The 18,744-nt window shown below is 53.6% G+C and overlaps 5 protein-coding genes across 5 annotated transcripts; 3 read left to right on the top strand and 2 right to left on the bottom strand.

The window, feature by feature from the left end:
• Positions 1–1,512: 1,512 nt before the first annotated feature.
• On the top strand, positions 1,513–3,143 carry CTRU02_208531 (Zinc-type alcohol dehydrogenase-like protein C2E1P3.01-like protein 1; the record flags this gene model as incomplete). The annotated part of the gene is made up of 3 exons (XM_070205103.1): positions 1,513–1,673; positions 1,746–1,857; positions 1,881–3,143. 3 exons carry the CDS (start codon positions 1,513–1,515, stop codon positions 3,141–3,143), a joined length of 1,536 nt encoding a protein of 511 aa, XP_070061178.1.
• A 399-nt stretch (positions 3,144–3,542) lies between these two features.
• On the top strand, positions 3,543–4,502 carry CTRU02_208530 (uncharacterized protein; the record flags this gene model as incomplete). The annotated part of the gene is made up of 1 exon (XM_070205102.1): positions 3,543–4,502. The coding sequence occupies one exon, from the start codon at positions 3,543–3,545 to the stop codon at positions 4,500–4,502; it is 960 nt and encodes a 319-aa protein (XP_070061177.1).
• Positions 4,503–7,763: 3,261 nt separating this feature from the next.
• Positions 7,764–9,650, top strand: CTRU02_208529 (ubiquitin carboxyl-terminal hydrolase; the record flags this gene model as incomplete). The annotated part of the gene is made up of 1 exon (XM_036728526.1): positions 7,764–9,650. The coding sequence occupies one exon, from the start codon at positions 7,764–7,766 to the stop codon at positions 9,648–9,650; it is 1,887 nt and encodes a 628-aa protein (XP_036579810.1).
• Positions 9,651–11,046: 1,396 nt separating this feature from the next.
• Positions 11,047–12,452, bottom strand: CTRU02_208528 (oxysterol binding protein; the record flags this gene model as incomplete). Its single annotated transcript, XM_036728525.1, has 3 exons — positions 11,047–11,920; positions 12,005–12,324; positions 12,390–12,452. 3 exons carry the CDS (start codon positions 12,450–12,452, stop codon positions 11,047–11,049), a joined length of 1,257 nt encoding a protein of 418 aa, XP_036579809.1.
• Positions 12,453–13,916: 1,464 nt separating this feature from the next.
• Positions 13,917–18,551, bottom strand: CTRU02_208527 (major facilitator superfamily transporter; the record flags this gene model as incomplete). The annotated part of the gene is made up of 6 exons (XM_070205101.1): positions 13,917–14,714; positions 14,789–15,348; positions 15,430–15,464; positions 17,087–17,797; positions 17,856–18,239; positions 18,298–18,551. The coding sequence occupies 6 exons, from the start codon at positions 18,549–18,551 to the stop codon at positions 13,917–13,919; spliced, it is 2,742 nt and encodes a 913-aa protein (XP_070061176.1).
• Between the last annotated feature and the right edge of the window lie 193 nt (positions 18,552–18,744).

The raw sequence follows: 18,744 nt of genomic DNA, 5'->3' as shown, positions 1-18,744 counted from the left end.
CTTGAAAACCAAGTTCAAGTCGTTTACATCCACCTTCAGATTTGTACCCACAAAGGCATGGTCAGTTACACACCCATACATGTACAATCTCAACCACTCATTCAAGCACATAGCCAAACCCATTATAGTCCAAGGCAAGCTTCATAATAAAAATCCGAATAAACCAACATGGTTGTAGCATCACTCAGAAAAACCTAGATAAAGCACATGGAGCACACCTCCAACAACCAAGCACCCAAACGCAACAAAAAAAAAGGGGGGTCCTCGAGATTGCCGCCCAAGACGATCTGATCCCAAGTACCTAGATCACTCTACTGCGTCGTAGCCTTACACGGGGAAGAGGGGTAATACGAACCAACATGACTCCAAAAAAGCCAGATGACACATTTCCCGCCCAAGCCCTAGCTAGACGCGGGCACTCTTCACAAAAGAATAGCAAAATTCCATAATAAGACCAGACAGACAGACGCCCGGAACTCGAAAACTGCCGACTCGGCAAACGAGCAAAAAAGTAGGATTTATCAGCAGGGAAGCCTACATCGGACCGCAGGACCATCTCGATTGGCACAGGATTCTGCAAGATGTCGTGATGGGCGCGGGGTGGAGTGCCTAGGGGGTGAGGAAGAGGAGGAGGAGGAGGAGGAAGAGGAGGAGGGGGGAATTGCTTATCTAAAAGGATCCTTCTCCATTCGAACAAAGATTCGCTGGGTATCAAACCGGGCGAAACAAAGTTGTACAGACCTCCTCACATGGCTATTACATCTCGCCCCTTTCATATCGTTATCGGTAAGGAGTAAAGGGCATGGGAAAATCCCGTGTTATTCCTCGGCAACCCCAAGCGCCACAACTGTAAGGCGTAAGAATACCCTGCGGCAAGTCCACATCCGCAAATGACTCCCCCCATCGCCTAAATTTACCCGCCGAGATCCAAGGTTCGGCGCGGATGAGAAGGGGTGCCACCTTTTTTTTTATGTCACTTAGGGGAAAACCTTTGGATTCGGTATCCTTATCGCTGAACCTTGGCGCGGGTAGGGGGCGCGTTGGGTGTGAATGGGCGATGCAGCCATCTTGGAGAAGAATCACGCAATGCGGGACTGTGAGAGCACGTAATTCCCCGACTCCACGAGCGCAACCCAAGCGCGATCGACGAGCGTCCTCCGAATACCGGGAAGAGAAAAGAGAAGGAGGAGAAATATTTCTTGTTTCCTTTTTTTTATGAAACAGGGGAAAATAGAACGCAAGAAAAAAAACATTCAACATACAGTGATACCGTGTCGTTGGACTATCACCCACCTCCGTCGGCAACCACTACTGCGGTATTACTTGAGGCAGACTACGACATCATTTCGTAGACACACTTTCTAGACAACGAACGGTTGTCCAAGGCGCAGAGAATCCCAGTTGAAACGCCCGCATACAGCAGAGCTTGTTGTCGCATACAGGACGAGAGACTTACGCTATCATACTTTACATCCTTCCCCTCCGGCCAATGAGACATTGATTAGCGCAGCCATGGCAGATGTTCCAGAGACGCAGACTGTCCTCATCCTTCATGCGGCAAAGCAGCCGTATGAGACAGCGGATGGATATCAAGTGCCCCAACTCCAAGATGAGCGGGAGGTGCTCGTGAGGACAGAGCACATTGGTCTGAACCCGATCGATTGGAAAGCGCCGTAAGTCCGACCTATTCACAACATCTGTTTCGTCATCTGTGAGTGAGGTTAACAAGAGGTTTGAAAAAACAGTGACTTCAACTTCGCGATACCTACGCTTCCCTACATCTCGGGAAGAGAACTCGTTGGCCGTGTAGTGCGTCGCCCCAACGATTCGCAAAGTCGTCTGCAAAACGGAGACCAGGTACATGACCACAACACTTTTTGGCTATGACATCTTTGGCTAAACATAATCACCAGGTCCTCGTAATCTCAACAGACTACCGCGACCTGAGAAAAGCAGCCTACCAGCAATATGTTGCGACGTCCGACTTTAACGCCGTCCGCATACCCTCCAATGTCTCCCCACCCGCCGGTGCTACCCTCGGCGTCGCCTTCGTGGCAGCCGTCCTGTCCCTTGGCATTTGCATGGGCATTGACTTCTCCAACGTCCTGGGAGGCCCGGACTTGCTCCAGCTGGTACGCTCCATCCCGCCCGAGTCTCTACCCAAGGACATCAGGGACGAGTGTCTGTCGGGGATCCGCGATCACGAGAGGGCTGTAGCTGGTGATTGGGTTGTCATCTGGGGCGGCTCGTCGACGTCCGCCAACCTGGCCGTGCAGCTGGCGCGCCTGGCGGGTCTGAAGGTCGTGACCGTTGTCGACAAGCTGCGGCACGGACTGCGGCTATCGAACCACACCGTGCTGCGGCCGGATCTGTTGGTGGACAGCCATGACCCCTCGCGGGCGATAGACATCATCCGCGCCAACGTGGGCAAGAACCTGCGTTTCGCGCTCGACACCTCCGGCCGCGAGTCCGCTGGCTGGCTCCTCCGTGCTCTGGCGCCTGAGAAGGCCGGGGCGCCGCCTAGCCCGCCCGATACTCCGCTGAATGCAAACCCGTCACTGAAGCATCTCATCGGCCTGACGGGCCTGCCAAAAGAACAGGCGCCTCAGGCAGTCGCCTACCACACTGTCCCGATCAAGGTCTTCCACGAGGTCCCCGCTATTGGTGAGGCACTGGTGTTGTGGCTGGAGCGTCTTTTGGAAAGTGGGCTCGTCAGCCCACCAGAGGTTCTTGGGGTCGAACAAGGTTTTGAGGGGATCAACCGCGGCCTTGATCGGATGAGACGGGGCGAGATCCGCGGTGGTAGAATGGTTGTCAGCCTAGAGACTGAGAAGTCTGAGGCTGGGTTCGTAAGAGAACCTAGTGCAGCACCTGCGCTGGTTGATTCTCCACCATTTGAGAAGACTGCGACTTCATCGCCATCTTCAAGCCCCGAGTTTACCGCCGTCGAGCCTGACTTGAGAAGGCGAAGCGCAACTCTCTGGCAAGGAGGGTCGTCGGCGGATGCCGTACCAAGACATATTCCAGACGGCGGCATTTCAGCGGAGAACGCCGCGGTTGTAGGTCCGGACGCGGCACCGAACGCGAGTTTCTTGTGGCAACCGAAGCAGTCCGGTATCGTATCTGAGAAGGCTCTCTCATGAAGAAGAGGGGAAGTCGGTTTTTTGAGCGTTGCATTGACTCAGGATGAAGTGGGATGATATGAAAGATCTGGTGTTCATAAGGGTACCAAAACCGGATAGGTCGACAATCAGATGGTTAGGATTCCCAAAGTTAGCCATAAAATTTAGTGAGAATAGACAATTTGCATGCGGATTCTCACTCTTCGGTGAAATGGAGAACGGACTCGGATTGGGCCATGCGGAAACGGGTGGGGCCGCCGAACCCCCTCACCGAGAGTGTCGGACCGGCGCTGACGTCCTCTGGCTACTTCTTGCTTGTCGTCATACCTTGAGCCAATCTTCATTCCAACCCACCAGATAAGGACTGAAATATTACGGTTCATCTCTGGAGTTTCCAGGTCGAAAGAGGCGTAACCCAATATGACTTTGGCCCAATCTCAGCGTCAGCGGCTTCCGCCTGAGCTTATCTTGCACATTATTGAGAGTCTTCTCCCGCCGAACGAAGCAGCGATTCTTCCGGCTTCATCGAGTGCGACAAAGACGCTTATATCGTTCACGCTTGTATCTCGGTCAACTTATGACTTTGCCAGCCGCCTTCTTCGTCAACGATATATGCACATTGACTCAAGCCGCCGCCTGAGTCTGGTTTTATTAAGTATACCAGAACCGCCACTGGCGACTCTACCGCCAACATTCTCCCTGAAATGCATCACGTCGCTCTATCTAAGTCCTTTTGGCAAGACGCTGGACGATAAGCCTCTAGCTCTGTGGGTTCGAGAGCTATTCTGCGAGGTCTGTATGACCCTCCGACGGCTGGTGGTCGACTTGCCCTTGGACACCTTATCCGCCTATGACGATCATTTGGACATAAGGCCGACTTTGCTAGACGGGTTCAGTCGGCTCACCAAGTTGGAAGAGTTGGTGTTTTTACGCCACTTTCCAGGATCCATGGTCAAGCCGACATCCGACACTGTGGATCGTTGGAGCTTATGGCCTCAGCTGAAGCGTGTAGTGCTGTTCACGGCTCCCGTGGATAGTCACTGGCTATGGTATGACATTGCCAGCTCCCACTTCCTGAGGGAGGTAGTGCTTGTGCGGCCACAAAACTTGGCAGGAACGAATATCAAGGAAATGCTGCGCAACGAGTGGGATTCCAATTCCATCCTCATCCCCCGGCAGGTCCAGGTCACACTGGCTGACGTTGAGAATGATCTTGCGGAAGTGCTGACAACAAGATGGGCTGAATATGATCCGACTGAGATGGTGGTGATCAAGGAGTATTACGTACCTACATCTTTTTACGGTGATGACGATACCGCTACTCTCTGCTGTGACTGGGTAAAAGCGGCTGCGCTCAGAGGCACCATTTGGAATTGGTAGGACCAACGTGTAAGGTTCTGATAATTGACGCAGTCATCTTGAGGAAGCCAGGGTTGGCTGGGTGTTTCCCAGCTGACAAGCCAAAATCTGGCCTGGAGTAGCATGTGTGTGACCTAACAGGCTGTTACAAGCCAGATCCAAGATGTGATGTCTCGCATGTATTAATGGAGCAAGTCGTGGCGCCTAAGGATCCAGGTTCAGTTGCTATATCCCCGGATTCGGAGATGGGTGCCAAGAATGGCGGGGTAATGTGAGAGCTTTCTTTTTCTTTTTCTTTTCTCTCTCACGTGCGATTTGGTTGTAGTGTTGAACACAACGAAGACTTAATCGTATTGCACGTCAATCGACAGAACAAAAAGCTCGTTTTCGGGCGGGCAAGTGCGACCGAGCCTAGCCGCGCCGGAAACCCGCGCCAGGGGTATTACGCAAGATAAACCACGGGACGCGTAGCTTACACCGCCTGTACGCGGCGTCAAATCTCCGCCGGCGCCATGGCTATCAGACGTCAATCTCCACGCCGACCCTTTTTTTTTCTGTTGCCTTTGTATAGGTGACAGCAAGCCGAGCGCAGGCTGGACGCCGCAGCAGGATACGTGGTGGACGGGATGCCGCTACACATCAGTTCAGAAGATGGGGAATCAGTATTCCGATGGTACCGAAAGAACTTCGGCCAAAGTCAATCCCAGCAGGGGGACAAGACGGGGAGGGCCTGTCCGCGAGGGGACAGAATGCGGGGATCCGAGACATGTGGTGCTGGGTAGTTTTTGTACCTCAGACAGGACAGGACATTGAGGGGTAATCCGACCGGGTTTCTGTCCGCTATGCCGCTGGTCTAAGGTCTAGCTTAGCACGGTGATGCAATAAAAGAGGCTGGTGGGCGGTTGTTTTGGTGGTTCGGAGAGATCGGATGCGTGCGCAGCAGCATCGGTAGGAATACATGCTCGGTAAAATGACAAACGGGCAGCAGGCGAACGAGATGGTAACGAGGAGGGATGTTTGTAACTTTTTGGGTGCGGTCAGCTCAGCCAGGGTGACGGTGAGGGAGTGACGTTGCATTGGGATAGTTTTGCTTCTCCAACCCCCCACGTCGCAGCCCCAGGGAGAGACGGTGCCCCGGTCCCCAATCAGGAGGGATTGAGGGTGTCAGTTGCTCCGATGGATGGTGTCGCCTTGCATCAGAGACAGAAGTTTCTGGGTAGCGGTTGGTCGGAGAATGAGGGAAAAGCGCGGGAAGATCAGGGCGGGCAGGGCTGGCGGCAGCGGGCTTCGAGAACATGTGGTAGAACAAACGCTTGGCAAGCGTCGCACCATGATGAAAATGCCAATACGGCCATGTGAGCGAGACAAAGCGATGTATTTTGCGTCGATTGTGATTGCGGATGGACTTTTTGGTGAATAGACGATAATTGTAGCTGGACAGGAGGCGCCGGTCAAGTCAGATAGGGCGAAGTAAGTGGTAGGAGCAATGTGTACGTACAGTAGTGACCGCTGTAAGCTACTACACTAGTACTGACCATGCGTACTAGTAGCACCTCTATGGTGGGGGTAGTAGACAGCGAGGGAGGAGGAGTGAGGATCCGGGGCACGGCTAAAAGGGCCTTCTGGTCGGACCAACGGTGGCCGAGAGGGCCGAGCTAGCAGTGCCTTGACCAGAAGCTGCACCTGTACCGGGAAAAAAACTTCCAGTGCGCCCTGCGAGAAAGAATAATTTCTTGGGATGGTAATGTGGGATAGTCATGTAATTTTTTATTTTTTGAAAAGTATTGTAAACATGACTTACTACGTAGGAGGAGTTATGTATCTACTGAGTATGCCAGCAACGGTGTCTCTCGCCTACCTAAGATCCAAATGTCGAACGGAAGTAGCTTCTTACGAACACCAGGAGGCACTTTCTTCAGCGTCTGATCATTTGTGAGGCGCCAAGGGCAACGGCGGCCCGTCTACGGAATCCGAATGGAAAGCTCGAAGAAGGAATATGGGAGGAAGAAGGAAGCGCTAGATGGGAAAACGGTAAGAATGATGGGTGGAGACCACCTGACGGACCTGGCAGATTTTTGGCTTGCAGATATGGCGGAGGACGGCGCAAGAGTGATGCCTGCTGGTTGGGCGTCGCTTGCTTCTAAGCAGTGTACATTGTGTACTTGCTAAGTAGTACTCTTCCTTCCTGCCTGCTGCTACTGCTGTTGCGGCTACGCCTATCATAGTATCCGTATCCGAAGCTCCGTACTTTTTTTTATTTTTTTATTACTGTTATATCCGTATGCAGTCACAGCCGCAGACGGCGTCTAAATAATCTTAAGAGAACAAAAAGAAAAACGAAAAAAAGCTAAATTCAGTCAAATAAAATAAAATTCCACCGGAACAATGAGACCAGAAAGAGACAGCAAAGGGGGGGAAAAAGACAATACTCATCACCCACCCCATCCACTTTCCGCCTTGCCGGTGTAATCCCCGCCAAAACCTGTACAACTCAATCTCCTTGTCTTATGCTTCACACCCTTACCCAGCACCCAGACAGAGACACACACACACTCTCTCTCTCTCTCTCTATCACTCATACATACATACACCCCCCGACCCCCGAGCCTCCTCCCCCGACTCGGTCGTGACCCCATCCCACGTCCCAATTCTCTCCATTTTACCCCATTTTTTGTTCGGCCGCACGCTCGATAGCAGACGAAGACCCAGGCACTTCACACCAACCAGACACCCTCGTCTGCCCATTCCAGTTACCTGGTGTCCCATCGCAGGACCCTCTTGGCCCAGTCTCCTTCTCCAGTCTCTCCAGTGCTCCAGTCTCGCCTCAACTCTCTCCATCACCGTCACCTCTCTTCCTCCTCTTCTTCTCTTACCCTGTCTGCCTCGCAGCTGGACCGGCCAACCTTACTCTCTCTCTCTTTCTCTTCCCCTCCGTTATCCGGTGACCATTGGCAATTCTTATACCTTGAAACAAGACAATGTTGAACTTTGATACCCCTACCGGCCTAGTTTCTGCATCGTTATGAGCTCGCGTTTTGTTTGCTTCCACGGAGCATAGGTAAGATTGGCTTCTGGTCCCTGCGTCTTTCCGACCCGAATACACGGGTTACAACGGCCCTGAGAACCAAGTCGACGGGATTTCGTATCCAGCATAGAAGATGTAGTTGTGCTGACTGTCGCCTAGGCGTCGCCACAACCTGAACCTCGCGCATTTCCGCGCATCACCCTAAACCTATACTCTCCCCATCTACCCGATTATTCCGAACCTCCCGATCTCCAGACATGCCCGACAAAAATCTGACAACCATCTCCTATGCCGCCGGCGCATCTCTTGCCGCCATTGCCCTCGTCTACGTCTTCGCACCGACCTTCACAATCGATGAGTCCAGCACCTCGTCCTCCCGCAGAAAGGGCGTCGTGGGCCTCCGCAATGCCGCCAACGACTGCTTTATAAACTCTACCTTGCAGGCTCTCGCAGGCCTCGGCGAGCTGCGTGTGTACCTCATCCGCGAGACCCACCGCCGTAACATCGACGATGAGGGTGTCTACTCCCAATTGGTCCAGCCGCCTGGCAAGAACTGGCCCGACTGGAAGATCGAGGGCATGCAGCGCGGCCTGGTCACCCAGGGCCTGAAGGACATGCTCGACTCGCTGAACGAGAGGCCCATTTACAAAAAATCTATTTCCGCAATCGATTTCGTGAGGGTACTGGAGCAGGCTTTTAGACAGCGCATTTCTAGACAGCAACAGGATGCACAGGAATTTCTCCAGATTGTCGCCGAGAGATTAAAGGAGGAGTACCACGCCGGTGAGAGAGCTCGCGCACACGCACGACTCGCCGCCTCGCGAGGTAACTCGGAAGGAGCCTCAGTAAATGGCGAGGCTGTCCAGCAGAAGCTCGAAAACCTCAATCTCTCAAACGGAGAGACTGACAACTCCTCTTCCGCTTTGCCTACGCCCACGGTACCCACGATACAGACCAATGGGCTTCACACATCGGTCGACGAGGACGAGGGTTTTCCCATGGAAGGAAGATACGAGTCGCAATCAGAATGCCAGACCTGTGGTTACAAGACGAAGCCGAGGGAGGAGACGTTCTACATGCTGACCCTCAACGTACCCCAGACCAGCTCCACTACTTTGAACTCGTGCTTTGACGAAATTTTCAAGACAGAAATGATTGACGATTTCAAGTGCGAAAGGTGTAGACTGATCCACGGCGAGGAGTCGCTCAAGAAGGATCTCGCGAAAGCCAAGACCGACAGCGAAAAGGAAGCATTGGAAGAAGCAATTCGCAAGCTTCGCTACGCCATCGACGTCGATCCCGAGAACGTACCCGATGACGTCTTGCTCCCCGATATCAGCGCCGCGCCAAAGCGAAAGATTGCACGGTCGACTCGCCTCACATCCTTCCCGCGCATTCTCGCCGTCCACCTCTCGCGCTCCATCTACGAACAGACCTCAACCAAGAACTCGGCCAAGGTTGCCTTCCCCGAACGCCTGCCTCTTGGTGGTCTCCGCGACCGCCGGAACTATAAGCTACTGGGCCTCGTGACGCATAAGGGCAGCCACCACAGTGGACATTATGAATCATTCCGGCGCCAAAACACCTACGCCCCCTACCCAAATCAAAATACGTTCCAGCCTTCGGGCATTTATAGCAAGACGGCCAGCCCCGCAGCCACGCCGCAGCCCTCGACGCCACAGCTCGATGCGATTGCCCGCGGGGCCAGCCCGGCCGCGTCGACCCCAGACTTGCTCACACCGAGCTCGGAAACGAACTCTTCGACGCCGTCCCTGTCCTCGTCCGACGCCTCGCCCAGAGATCGCATCAAGAAGCGCATCAGCCCCACATCCGCGCCGCGCGACAAGCAAAGGGAGCCCGACGCAGGCAGCATCCGATCCGTCAAGTCCATCACCGCGTCGGCGCGGAGCACCGTGTCCAAGATCTCGCAGCGCGTCAACGGCAACGGCACCCCCAGCCCGCCGGGAGCGACCCCGATGGCGGTAGCACCGCGTCCGCCGGTACACAGGCGTAAGAAGCAGCCCACCGACCGCTGGTGGCGCATCAGCGACGAGAAGGTTCGCGAGGCCAAGACGAGCGAGGTTCTCGACCTGCGCCGCGAGGTCTATCTGCTCTTCTACGAGCTCGAGAGGGACAGCCCGTAGATCGAGGCCGGCGACGTCTCCGTTCCCGTTCCAGCCCCGTCCCGACGCGCGACGTTGCCGCCCGAATACGATCCGCTCCGTCACTACACGACCATAACCTCGAGAAGGGTGACTTTTTGGCGCTGATCCAATGCTGAGAAGAAGAAACTTGCAAAAAACAAAGCATGGAAAAAAACAAACAAACAAACCAGCAAACACTCCCATCGACCTTCGTTTCGGACATAGCTACTTTTATTGGACATATGCCTTAATCGGCAATTAAAAAAAAGAGGAACACAACAAAGTGCATTGGACGGCGTATTCATCATCTGCTTTCTTTCTTTTTTTTCATCTCTTTTTCTCGTTTTTCTCTCTAGCATTCCATCCGTTGGATCTCCATCACAGCATCGGGAGGGAAAGGTTTTACATGGGACCTTTTTTTTTTTTTTTACCGTGTCCTTTTTTATTTTTATTTGTTGTGAGTTTGATAAGGGGAGGCAGCATGTTGGATGAAGAAGCGGGCTTTGGCTGTGTGTGTGTGTGTTCCAAGGGTAGACAAGACGTGGAGCTGCGCAATGCACTTACATACATGGTGGGATAAAATATAACTGTTCAAATAAGATGTTGCGGATTGCATTAAACGTGACCCATGTTTAACCTGTCTTTTTTTTTTTACCTAGAATCCTGGCTTGGTTATTTTAAAGCGCAGACAGACAGCTTGCTTCATTAGTCAACAGACGCGTCTCAAAAAGTACCTTGGCAAACCGCCAAGTCGGATCCTCAAGTAATAAATATATCTGCTGACTGTTCCCTCAAGTGGGACCCCGAAGCTGAGGCATCTGACATGGACGACGGCAAGGGCATGGGTCACATTGAACCAGGGTAAAAAAAAGATGAGACGGGGGGAGGGGGGGGAGGGGGGGGAGGGTATAACACTACGTATCAGATATCAGATTTCTACAAGAGACGATCCAAGACCTGTGGGAGGAAGAGACCGCAAGGAAAATATGGGGATTTTGGAAGATGACGGCCACGGTCATGCAGCAACGTCCGAATTTAAAAAAGAGACGAGCGTGTGCTTCTAGATCATTTCATGTACAATCCCGTCTACCATGACGACTGAACGTAACAAAGGGAAAAAAAAAGGAAAAAAAAAAAAAAAAAAAGTAAAAGTAGGAGAAGAATCATCACATGTTCCATCCAATTAGTAGTGCCGCTCATATGTTACCGGCCGATTCTCATGATCAACGAACTAGAAGGAAAAGAGAAAAAAAAAACAACTCCAAGCGCCAGCATGCTAGCTCTACAGTCCCGTCCGCCCCGCCTTCCCTATTTCCCATGCCAGGCTCTCCGGACCACTCATCATTTTATACTCGTCGTGGATCTCATCCCCCGTGTGTGTGTGTGCCCCATCTATTCATGCCTGCTGACCCAGAATCTCGCTCGCCATCTTCGCCTGGTCCTCCGCGCTCAGGGCCGCCTGGGAGCGCACCTTCTCGGCCTTTTCAGCGTCGAACCGCCACAGACCGCCCGTCTTGTCAGCGTCACCGTTGACCGGCAGACCCACGTTGGGACCGAGGGTCTCGAGCACGGAGTCGGTGGAGCCCTGTTGGTCGGTGAAGTATCTGCGCTCCCAGGTGCGTCCCTCGGCCTTCTCCTTTGCGCGGAGCTCGCGCTGAGCATGCTCGATGGCACTCTTTTCGCGCGAGACGGCGTCCATGTCGCCCTTGGCGATACCTTCGGCGACGCCCTTCCACGCGCGACGCGACTCGAGAGGGTGTTGCTTGTCGAGCGGGGCGACGATGAGCTTAGACGTGGGGTGTTGGGCGGCGTCGTAGGTATCGATGAGCGTCTTGGACGAATTAGTCTTGGCGGGGCCCTGGTAGATCTCGAACGACTTCGTCCAGACGCCCGAGATGTTGTAAGCGACGTCCTTCTCCTTGCCAGTGGGATACACAGTCGCAATGACCGAGTTCTTCTTGCCCGAGAGCCAGCCCTTGCCCGAGTAGTCGATCTTGGAAGTGAAACCGGTGGAGGAGGTGATGTAGGAGCTGCCCTCAAGCTCGATAAAGGGGGCGCCGAAGATGAGACCTTCGATGTGCAGGGCGGGGAGGGTAATGAGGTATGTCTCCTTCTTTCCTGCTTCAGGAGATGGCACGGTGAGGACGGCGTGGCCAATCTGCTTGATGTTGATTGTGGATTTGAAGGTGGCCTTTTGGGCGTTGTAGCCCTCTAGGTGGACGCCGGTTGGGATGTTGGTGATGGAGTAGGCTGTCGCGGGGGGGTGGTGGCTGTTGGGATCCCTTGTTAGTTTCATGTTGCTTTCTTTCGGCCTTGCTCTCGCCTCGGGAGACTATGGAGGAGGATAATCTTACCTGACCTGCTCGCTGATGAGCTCCGTAACACCAGCCTCGTCATCCCACTTGCCGAGGAACAGCTCGCCCAAGAAGGGGTTCAAGGGCTTCTTCTCATTGCCGTACTGCTCGCTGCGCGAGGCGTACTGCTGCTTGAGGGTGGTGATGAACCATTTGGTGACGAGGAGGGCGCGCTTGGCGGCGTCGGGCTCCTTTGCGGGGGCGGCCAAGATGGAGGGGTGCTCACCCCAGTAGGAGGAGAACTCGGTCAGGGAGGTGCTGGAGAGGATGAAGGGCGGCGCGGTAAGGGAGGAGAGGTCGCCGTTGAAGGAGGCGATGGACTGTTTGCGTAAGAGAAGGCCGTTAGTCGGGGAGATTCTGAAGGCCAAGATGTGGAAAAACATACCTTGAGGAAAGCTCCCCAGCTGCCCTGGTTGGCCTGGGCCTGAGCCTGTGTTGAGGTCGACATGATCTTGGTCGGAGTTGGTCGGTGTGAACTCGGTGATTCTCGTGATCTTGTCTTTTAGTTCGTGTAGAGGAGTCTCGCACAGTAAGTGGTAAAGGGGTGTGTGTATGTGTCTCTCGTGTGGGTGGTGTAGGTAGTTGGTAAGTAGGTAATACCGGGTCCAAGGTCGGCACGAGACTAGGCGGGGGTGTGTTGTGGTGTCTTTGTCTTGTCTTTTATTTTTATGGGTAATGGGAAAAAAAAGGTGGGATGCTGGAGTTTCTGGGCTGGGCCAAGCTGGGACGCTTCTGATTCTACTCCAGAGTACGGTGCTGATGATGGTGCTGCGTTGACTGCTGGGAGGGTTTTGGCGGGGCTTTTCTCCCAACAGGGGTCGGAGCTGCTTTTTCAGCGCAACAAGGTACCGCTGCGGTGGGCCTTAGAGGGGGTGCAAGGTACGGTACCTTACGTATTGGTAGTGCCGACACTAAGAAGGACGTATGAAATTGGAAGCTGATCCGCCGGTTGATGGGGCGATGGTTCGTTACGTGGGATGCTTTCCGATGACAGTAGAAGGACAGTAGATGAAGCCAAGAAAATGGGGAAATTGCTCAAAACAAAGGGCAGAGAGTTTGTTGAAAGCAGGACCCCGTTTGTTGTTGAAGGAGGGGGTGGACGGTTGGTTTGTAAGGTATTTCGAGTTGACGTCAATTACAACACACGAGTCTCCCATTCAGTAAGGCGGGTGAGCAAGGACCTACCTAACGGAGGGCGCTACTGCGCACTGCTAGTACCATGTAGGGCGGCGGGACGATGGTGGCTGTGTCAGTGAGTGTGTGGATGAGACGTCATCGTCATTGACAGCGCCATCCAACAGGGGCAGCTGGGGGGCAACGCTGACTGACAGCTACACTTTGTCAGCCACAGCTCGGTGTTAAGACTCAGAGTACGGAGTATACGTACCTTGACCTCGCCAATCTTATCGAACTGTGCCACACGTGGCTGGATATCCCCCCTGTATTTCCGCATGAGCAGCTTCCGTTTCAGGCCACAAACGAGGGCGAAGAGCGGGCAGCGGACATTCAGAAAAATCCACGATCGGGGCCGACTTATACCCCGCCCCCCCGCTGAATTCGGAGTTCGGTTTCCTCTCGATTTCGGTTTGGATCCCATGGGGATGCGGATGCGGATGCGGAAACGCATACCTGAGATTGGCCGTGTTGGTTTGGTTGACATGGTTTTACAGTATGACTGTTTAGTTTAGAATCAGTTTGGAATAGAGTGTAAAGCAGCTACTCTGTAACTAATCTTGTTATTCACTTTTTATGTGTATTTGTATACAACTATACATAACCAAGATCGTTGAAAAAAGGAAATACCGGGGCAGCGAGCCCTTGTCGCCGATTCTATGCCTTCCTTCCTGGGTATCATTGCAGGTGTTCCTTTCCTCTTTTGCCCCCTCCACTTAACCATTTTACACCGCTCGTCTCAGCAACTCACTTGCAACCTCTCAACTTCACCGTGGTTTATCCCCGAAAAGTGTTCCGGAGCCTTTTCGCCAACAATCATCCATGGACTGGTCCGACATTCCTTGTTGACCTCAACCCATGTCCACGCAAGACATCTCTTTTTCAAGCTCTCACACACCTCCAAACACGCCTCGGCACTATCCACCTCCGCAACAATGTTCGCCCTATCGTCGATCCTGCCAACATAATCCCACTTGGGTCGGATGGGGCCGCTCTTGAATTCCTCCACCGACGGTGCGCCGAGAAGCTCCCACAGCTGACCCCAAAATACAGGGCTTTTGACGCTGGCGAACGCGCTGCCGATCTGCCTCATCTCAGCTGGCTCTGCCACACCATGAAACGACACGAGCGGCGAGCAGAACCTGTCCGCCATGATTTTCGAGATGTTTGGCCGCTCGCCGTTGAAGTAGTGGCTGTACCGCTCGTCCAAGTAGACCCCGACCTTTTGGAACGCCGTCGCGATGAGCTTGTCGCCCCACGTCTCCTGGAGAGACTGTTCCTGCGCGGCGGCGAGGATATCCCGCCTCGAGAGTAACCGTGCCGCCGCCTCGTGGGAAATAATCACCGACGATCCGCCGTGCGCGAATCGCCCCTTGTAGTCGCCCACCGCGTTGCCAATGTACTGCGCCTCGCCCGAGTCCCAGTGCGTGAGTAACAGCATCAGGGAGGACTTGACGAGGTACGTGTCGTCGTCGAGAATGACGTACCATTTCTTCCGTGGCAGGTTGTCGTAGACGTATTCGAGACCCCAGATGAACTATTCGTTACGCGTCAGTTCGACGGAACTCCCGGCCAAGATGCGAACATGCGGGGCACGATGGTGTAAGTTACCTTGAGCGCATCCAGATCCCACCCGAAGCTCCGACCAATCTCCATCGCCTTTATATCATCACCCCTTTCGACCGCGTCTTTGAGCGAGAGGTACTCTTGGAATTTTGGTGCACCGTGGTGCTTTCGCATCTCGGGCATGGCCATCACTCCGCCGACTGCGTCGTGGACGTGGACTCCGGCAAGGGTACCGTTCTCATTGGGGGTCCAGTCGCCGACTACGACGAATGAATCGGCGTCGTCCTCGCCGAGACCAAAGGCCTCCAGCTGCGCCGCGAGACGGTGCCTGGTGCCGTAGCCTGTCTTGATGAGGAGGCCTACATCTGTCTTGAAGTCGACAGGGTATCGCGCCGGCTGGTACAGCCAGGCGTCCCTGCTGCTGCCGTCTCCCCGGAGCACGTTCCGAAGCCCACTAACGTTGAATCGTAACGCGAGCACAAGCGGGTTATCGTAGGGCAGGATCAACAGTAAAAGGATGTTTCCAGCCAAGATGGAAAGGAAGACGAGAGCCAAGAAACGACGAAACCGCGGTGAGGAAAGCATCACGGTTACGTAGCCGTACGCTGGATGATCCCGGTTGGTCGTATCCGACTTGATCGGGAACTTTTACGGCGATGAAGCAAGATGCGGCGACGCTTTCTCACAAGGCCGATCTTCGTCAGCTTCGGTTGAGCAAACTCTGGATGGGTGCGGTCAGGCGTGCATGCCGAGCCTGTCTAAAGAGCAAAAGAGTCCTTCTTGCAGCAGCGATGAGCCAGAAGCAGTTACCCAGCTCAGGAGCTATTCATCTTGTAAGCGACAAATCGGGTATGGGAATGCTGATTTTGCAAGTGGCAACGGACGTGACTTGACGTACCGTAGAGTTGACAAACTGCAATGAAGAGGCACAGAAAAGCGCCAAGTGGGAGTAGCACCAAAAGTCCCGGCGTAAGGGTGTTTTTGCTTAGTCGTAGGATTGTAACAAGTTGAAGCTATCACGGAAATTGCCGGCCACTCATCACGATCTCAAAAGAGTTATCATCAAAGGAAACACAAGAATGTGGAAAGAAAGAGTCCCCTCTCTGGGACGAAACGAAAGGAAACCCGCGCGCACTGAGCACATTGTCCCAAGCTCGTTCGCACCGGTTCCCCCCTTCAGAAGAAAGACAGGCGGAGTGTGAACCCCCAAGGCCCAAGGGCAAAAAAAGGTAAATATCCATCGGAGCTCGGCGCCAAGTGCCACGCCACACAGGGACACTTTCTGCGGCAATGTGCCATGGCGTTTCGCAATTGCAGCACACCCTGGGTAGTGCAAATGGAGCTGCTGCTGCTGCTTAGGTACATATATGAGAGGGGGCCAAGAAACCACCAAGAAAGTAAACCGGGCTTCATCATCTAATGCCGTGTCTCTGCCGTGGCACATAATATTATTGTGATTGTTTCCCCCTAATTTGTTTCCCCCTTTACTTCTCTCCCTTTTGTCTTGTTAAATGTCTTTCTTCTTTTTTTTCTTGGGTGCCAGTTTGCCCAGGAATCAAGCTCGGCACAGCCCTCCACTTGGAAAATGCGCGTCGTAAGTCTCATGTTCGGCTGAATTTCGAAGTTTAAACCAGTGAGAGCCCCCCCCCCACACACACACACACCATCACCACATACTCTCTGCCAGATGTCTCCTCTTTTCACCTGCAAATCCTTGTTTGGTGTTTTTGGGGTGAGAGAGAGCGGCTCCCGGAGAACCTTAGCAATTTTTGACGGCCCACCCCACTCTTTACCTCCGAACCCTCCCCCCCATCTTTGGGACGGTGGTTACATCGGCAAGATCGGGATGGTTCCCCCAGAGAGATCCACTGCATCGCCCGCAAATCTCGGAGACTGCCGGGCGGGTACGTTGGCATTGTTGGAAACTTTGAATTTGAACGTTGCACTACTTTGACATTATATATTTCTTGTCTATTGCTTTCCTTTCATCTGGTATCTGAAGCTTTAGTCTATAAGATATGACCCCAAGCCCGTGGGTCGTCTGCTGGCGTGATATGCTTGTCATTAGATCCATCACCTGCTAAGGTACGTCAAGGGTATATCCGACCTCTATCAAATAGTTACTGTATCAAACTTGCTCTTCTGCCTGATGAACCGCCCCCACTTGAAAAAGGCCCATGGCACCGGCAAGAGCGCTAGAGCGATGAATCCCAATAGGCTGCTCGCCCAGCCGGTCCCCAGGTTTTGATACACTGGCAGTAGTCAGTATATCTGATATCCGCTAGTCGTGATCGTTGCTTACTTTGTACAATAAACAAGGGAAACGCCCCCGCCAGAACATACCTCGCCAGGCTATTGGCACTGGCAGCACTCGCAACAGTCGTGCCTTGATACACGTCGACGAGGTATTGTATCGTGCTGACGAACAGACACATGTTCCCCCAAGCAAAAGGTATGATTGCGATGACAGGGCTGGCCCATGAAATATCCGCTCGGGCGGTCCAACCAAACCAAAAGAGACCCAACGGCAACCCCAGGCTGCCGATCATGGCAGGGTACAGCCGGTGCTCCGGAGGGGTGCGGTGCGGCGGATACTTCTTCGTCTGAGGCAAGTACAGCAAAACATTGCAGACGAGAATCGTCAAGGTACCCAGCACGCAGCCCACCATAATCGAGAGGAAGACGAGTCCCTGCTGCTCGATTCCGAAGCCGTAGACTGTGCCAAAGACGTAGGGAAGCGCAGCGAAGAAGGAGAAAAGCGTCGCAAACTCGCAGGCGACGTACAGGCAGATGAAGGACACGATGGGTTCCGTGAGCATCATACGCACCGGACGCGTGAGTGCTGTGGTCACGAACGTCTGGACTCGCTGGCTCGTGGGTGGTAGCGGGTCGAGGGGGAGACCTAGTTGCTTAGCGCGACGACGCTTCAGGACTGGATGGTAGGTTTCGCGGGCCAGTATGGTTGATATAATGGAGATGACGATGAAGAATAGGAGCGTCCACTGCGTCCATCGCCAGCCTTTGCGGTTGACGACAAAGGAGCCTATCACAGGTCTAAAGCGCATCATCAGTCAAATGATATTTCAAGCAAGGGGCTAAGTAGCAATCATACCCGAGCCCTGGGCCAAGGAATGGCATGAGAATGTAAATGGTGGAAGGAAAGGCGCGCTGCGACGGCTTGTATGTCTCGTTGATGGTGCCGGTTCCGATTGCCAGGCTGGGCGACAGACAGAAGCCGGCGAGAAAGCGCAAGACGCATATGCCGGCAAAGTTGCGACAGAAGCCCGCGCCTAAGGTGAAGAGACCGCCGAGTGGAAGGCAACCAAGGTAGACTGGGTGTCTACCTAGCGTCTCCGAGAGAGGACCTCCCACGACTGGGCCCATTCCGAGGGCGAAGACGTACATTGACAATGGCAGAATAGCTTGCGTCGACGTTACTCCGAATTCTTCCATAAGCTGAGAGCGGGCAGGACTGATGATGGAGGTCCCAACGGATCTAGAAAATGTCAGCATATTTCTCTCAATGAATATAGGTACTGTAGCGCCTAGCTCACGCTGTAAAGGCAGCCAAAGATAGCATCACTATCTGTTGTATCTTGGAAGTAGGAGACCAGTTCATGGGATTGTGAGGGTCTGTCTCCCAGTTCCACTCCTCCGTAATGGATTCATCTTTGCCGGCATCATCGCCTGGCTCCCGATTGCCATCGGTCAATACATCCGCCTTTTCAGGGTCTTTTTGGAGCCGGTCCTGGCTTGATTCCGGGGTATCTCCTCCAAGAGAGGGACGTTGGCTTGTTGTTAAAGCCATCTGATGTCTTGGCAAACGAAGAATAGCACAACCAACGGTTGCCAAAAGAGAATGAGGAACTGCATGGGGGGGTCGTTTATAGTCACGTCCATCTATAACCGAGTTCGGATCGAGTCCAAGACCGATGATTAGCGCTGTTCGGCTGCAAGTGAATAACAGCTCTAAAAGATGATTAATCCATAAATACGCCCTA

Source organism: Colletotrichum truncatum (assembly GCF_014235925.2).
Source record: "Colletotrichum truncatum strain CMES1059 chromosome Unknown Contig_0005, whole genome shotgun sequence".
In the NCBI taxonomy this organism is placed as follows: Eukaryota; Fungi; Ascomycota; class Sordariomycetes; order Glomerellales; family Glomerellaceae; genus Colletotrichum; species Colletotrichum truncatum.
The sequence above is the reverse complement of the archived record's forward strand: the minus strand, read 5'-3'. Positions and strand labels throughout refer to the sequence as shown.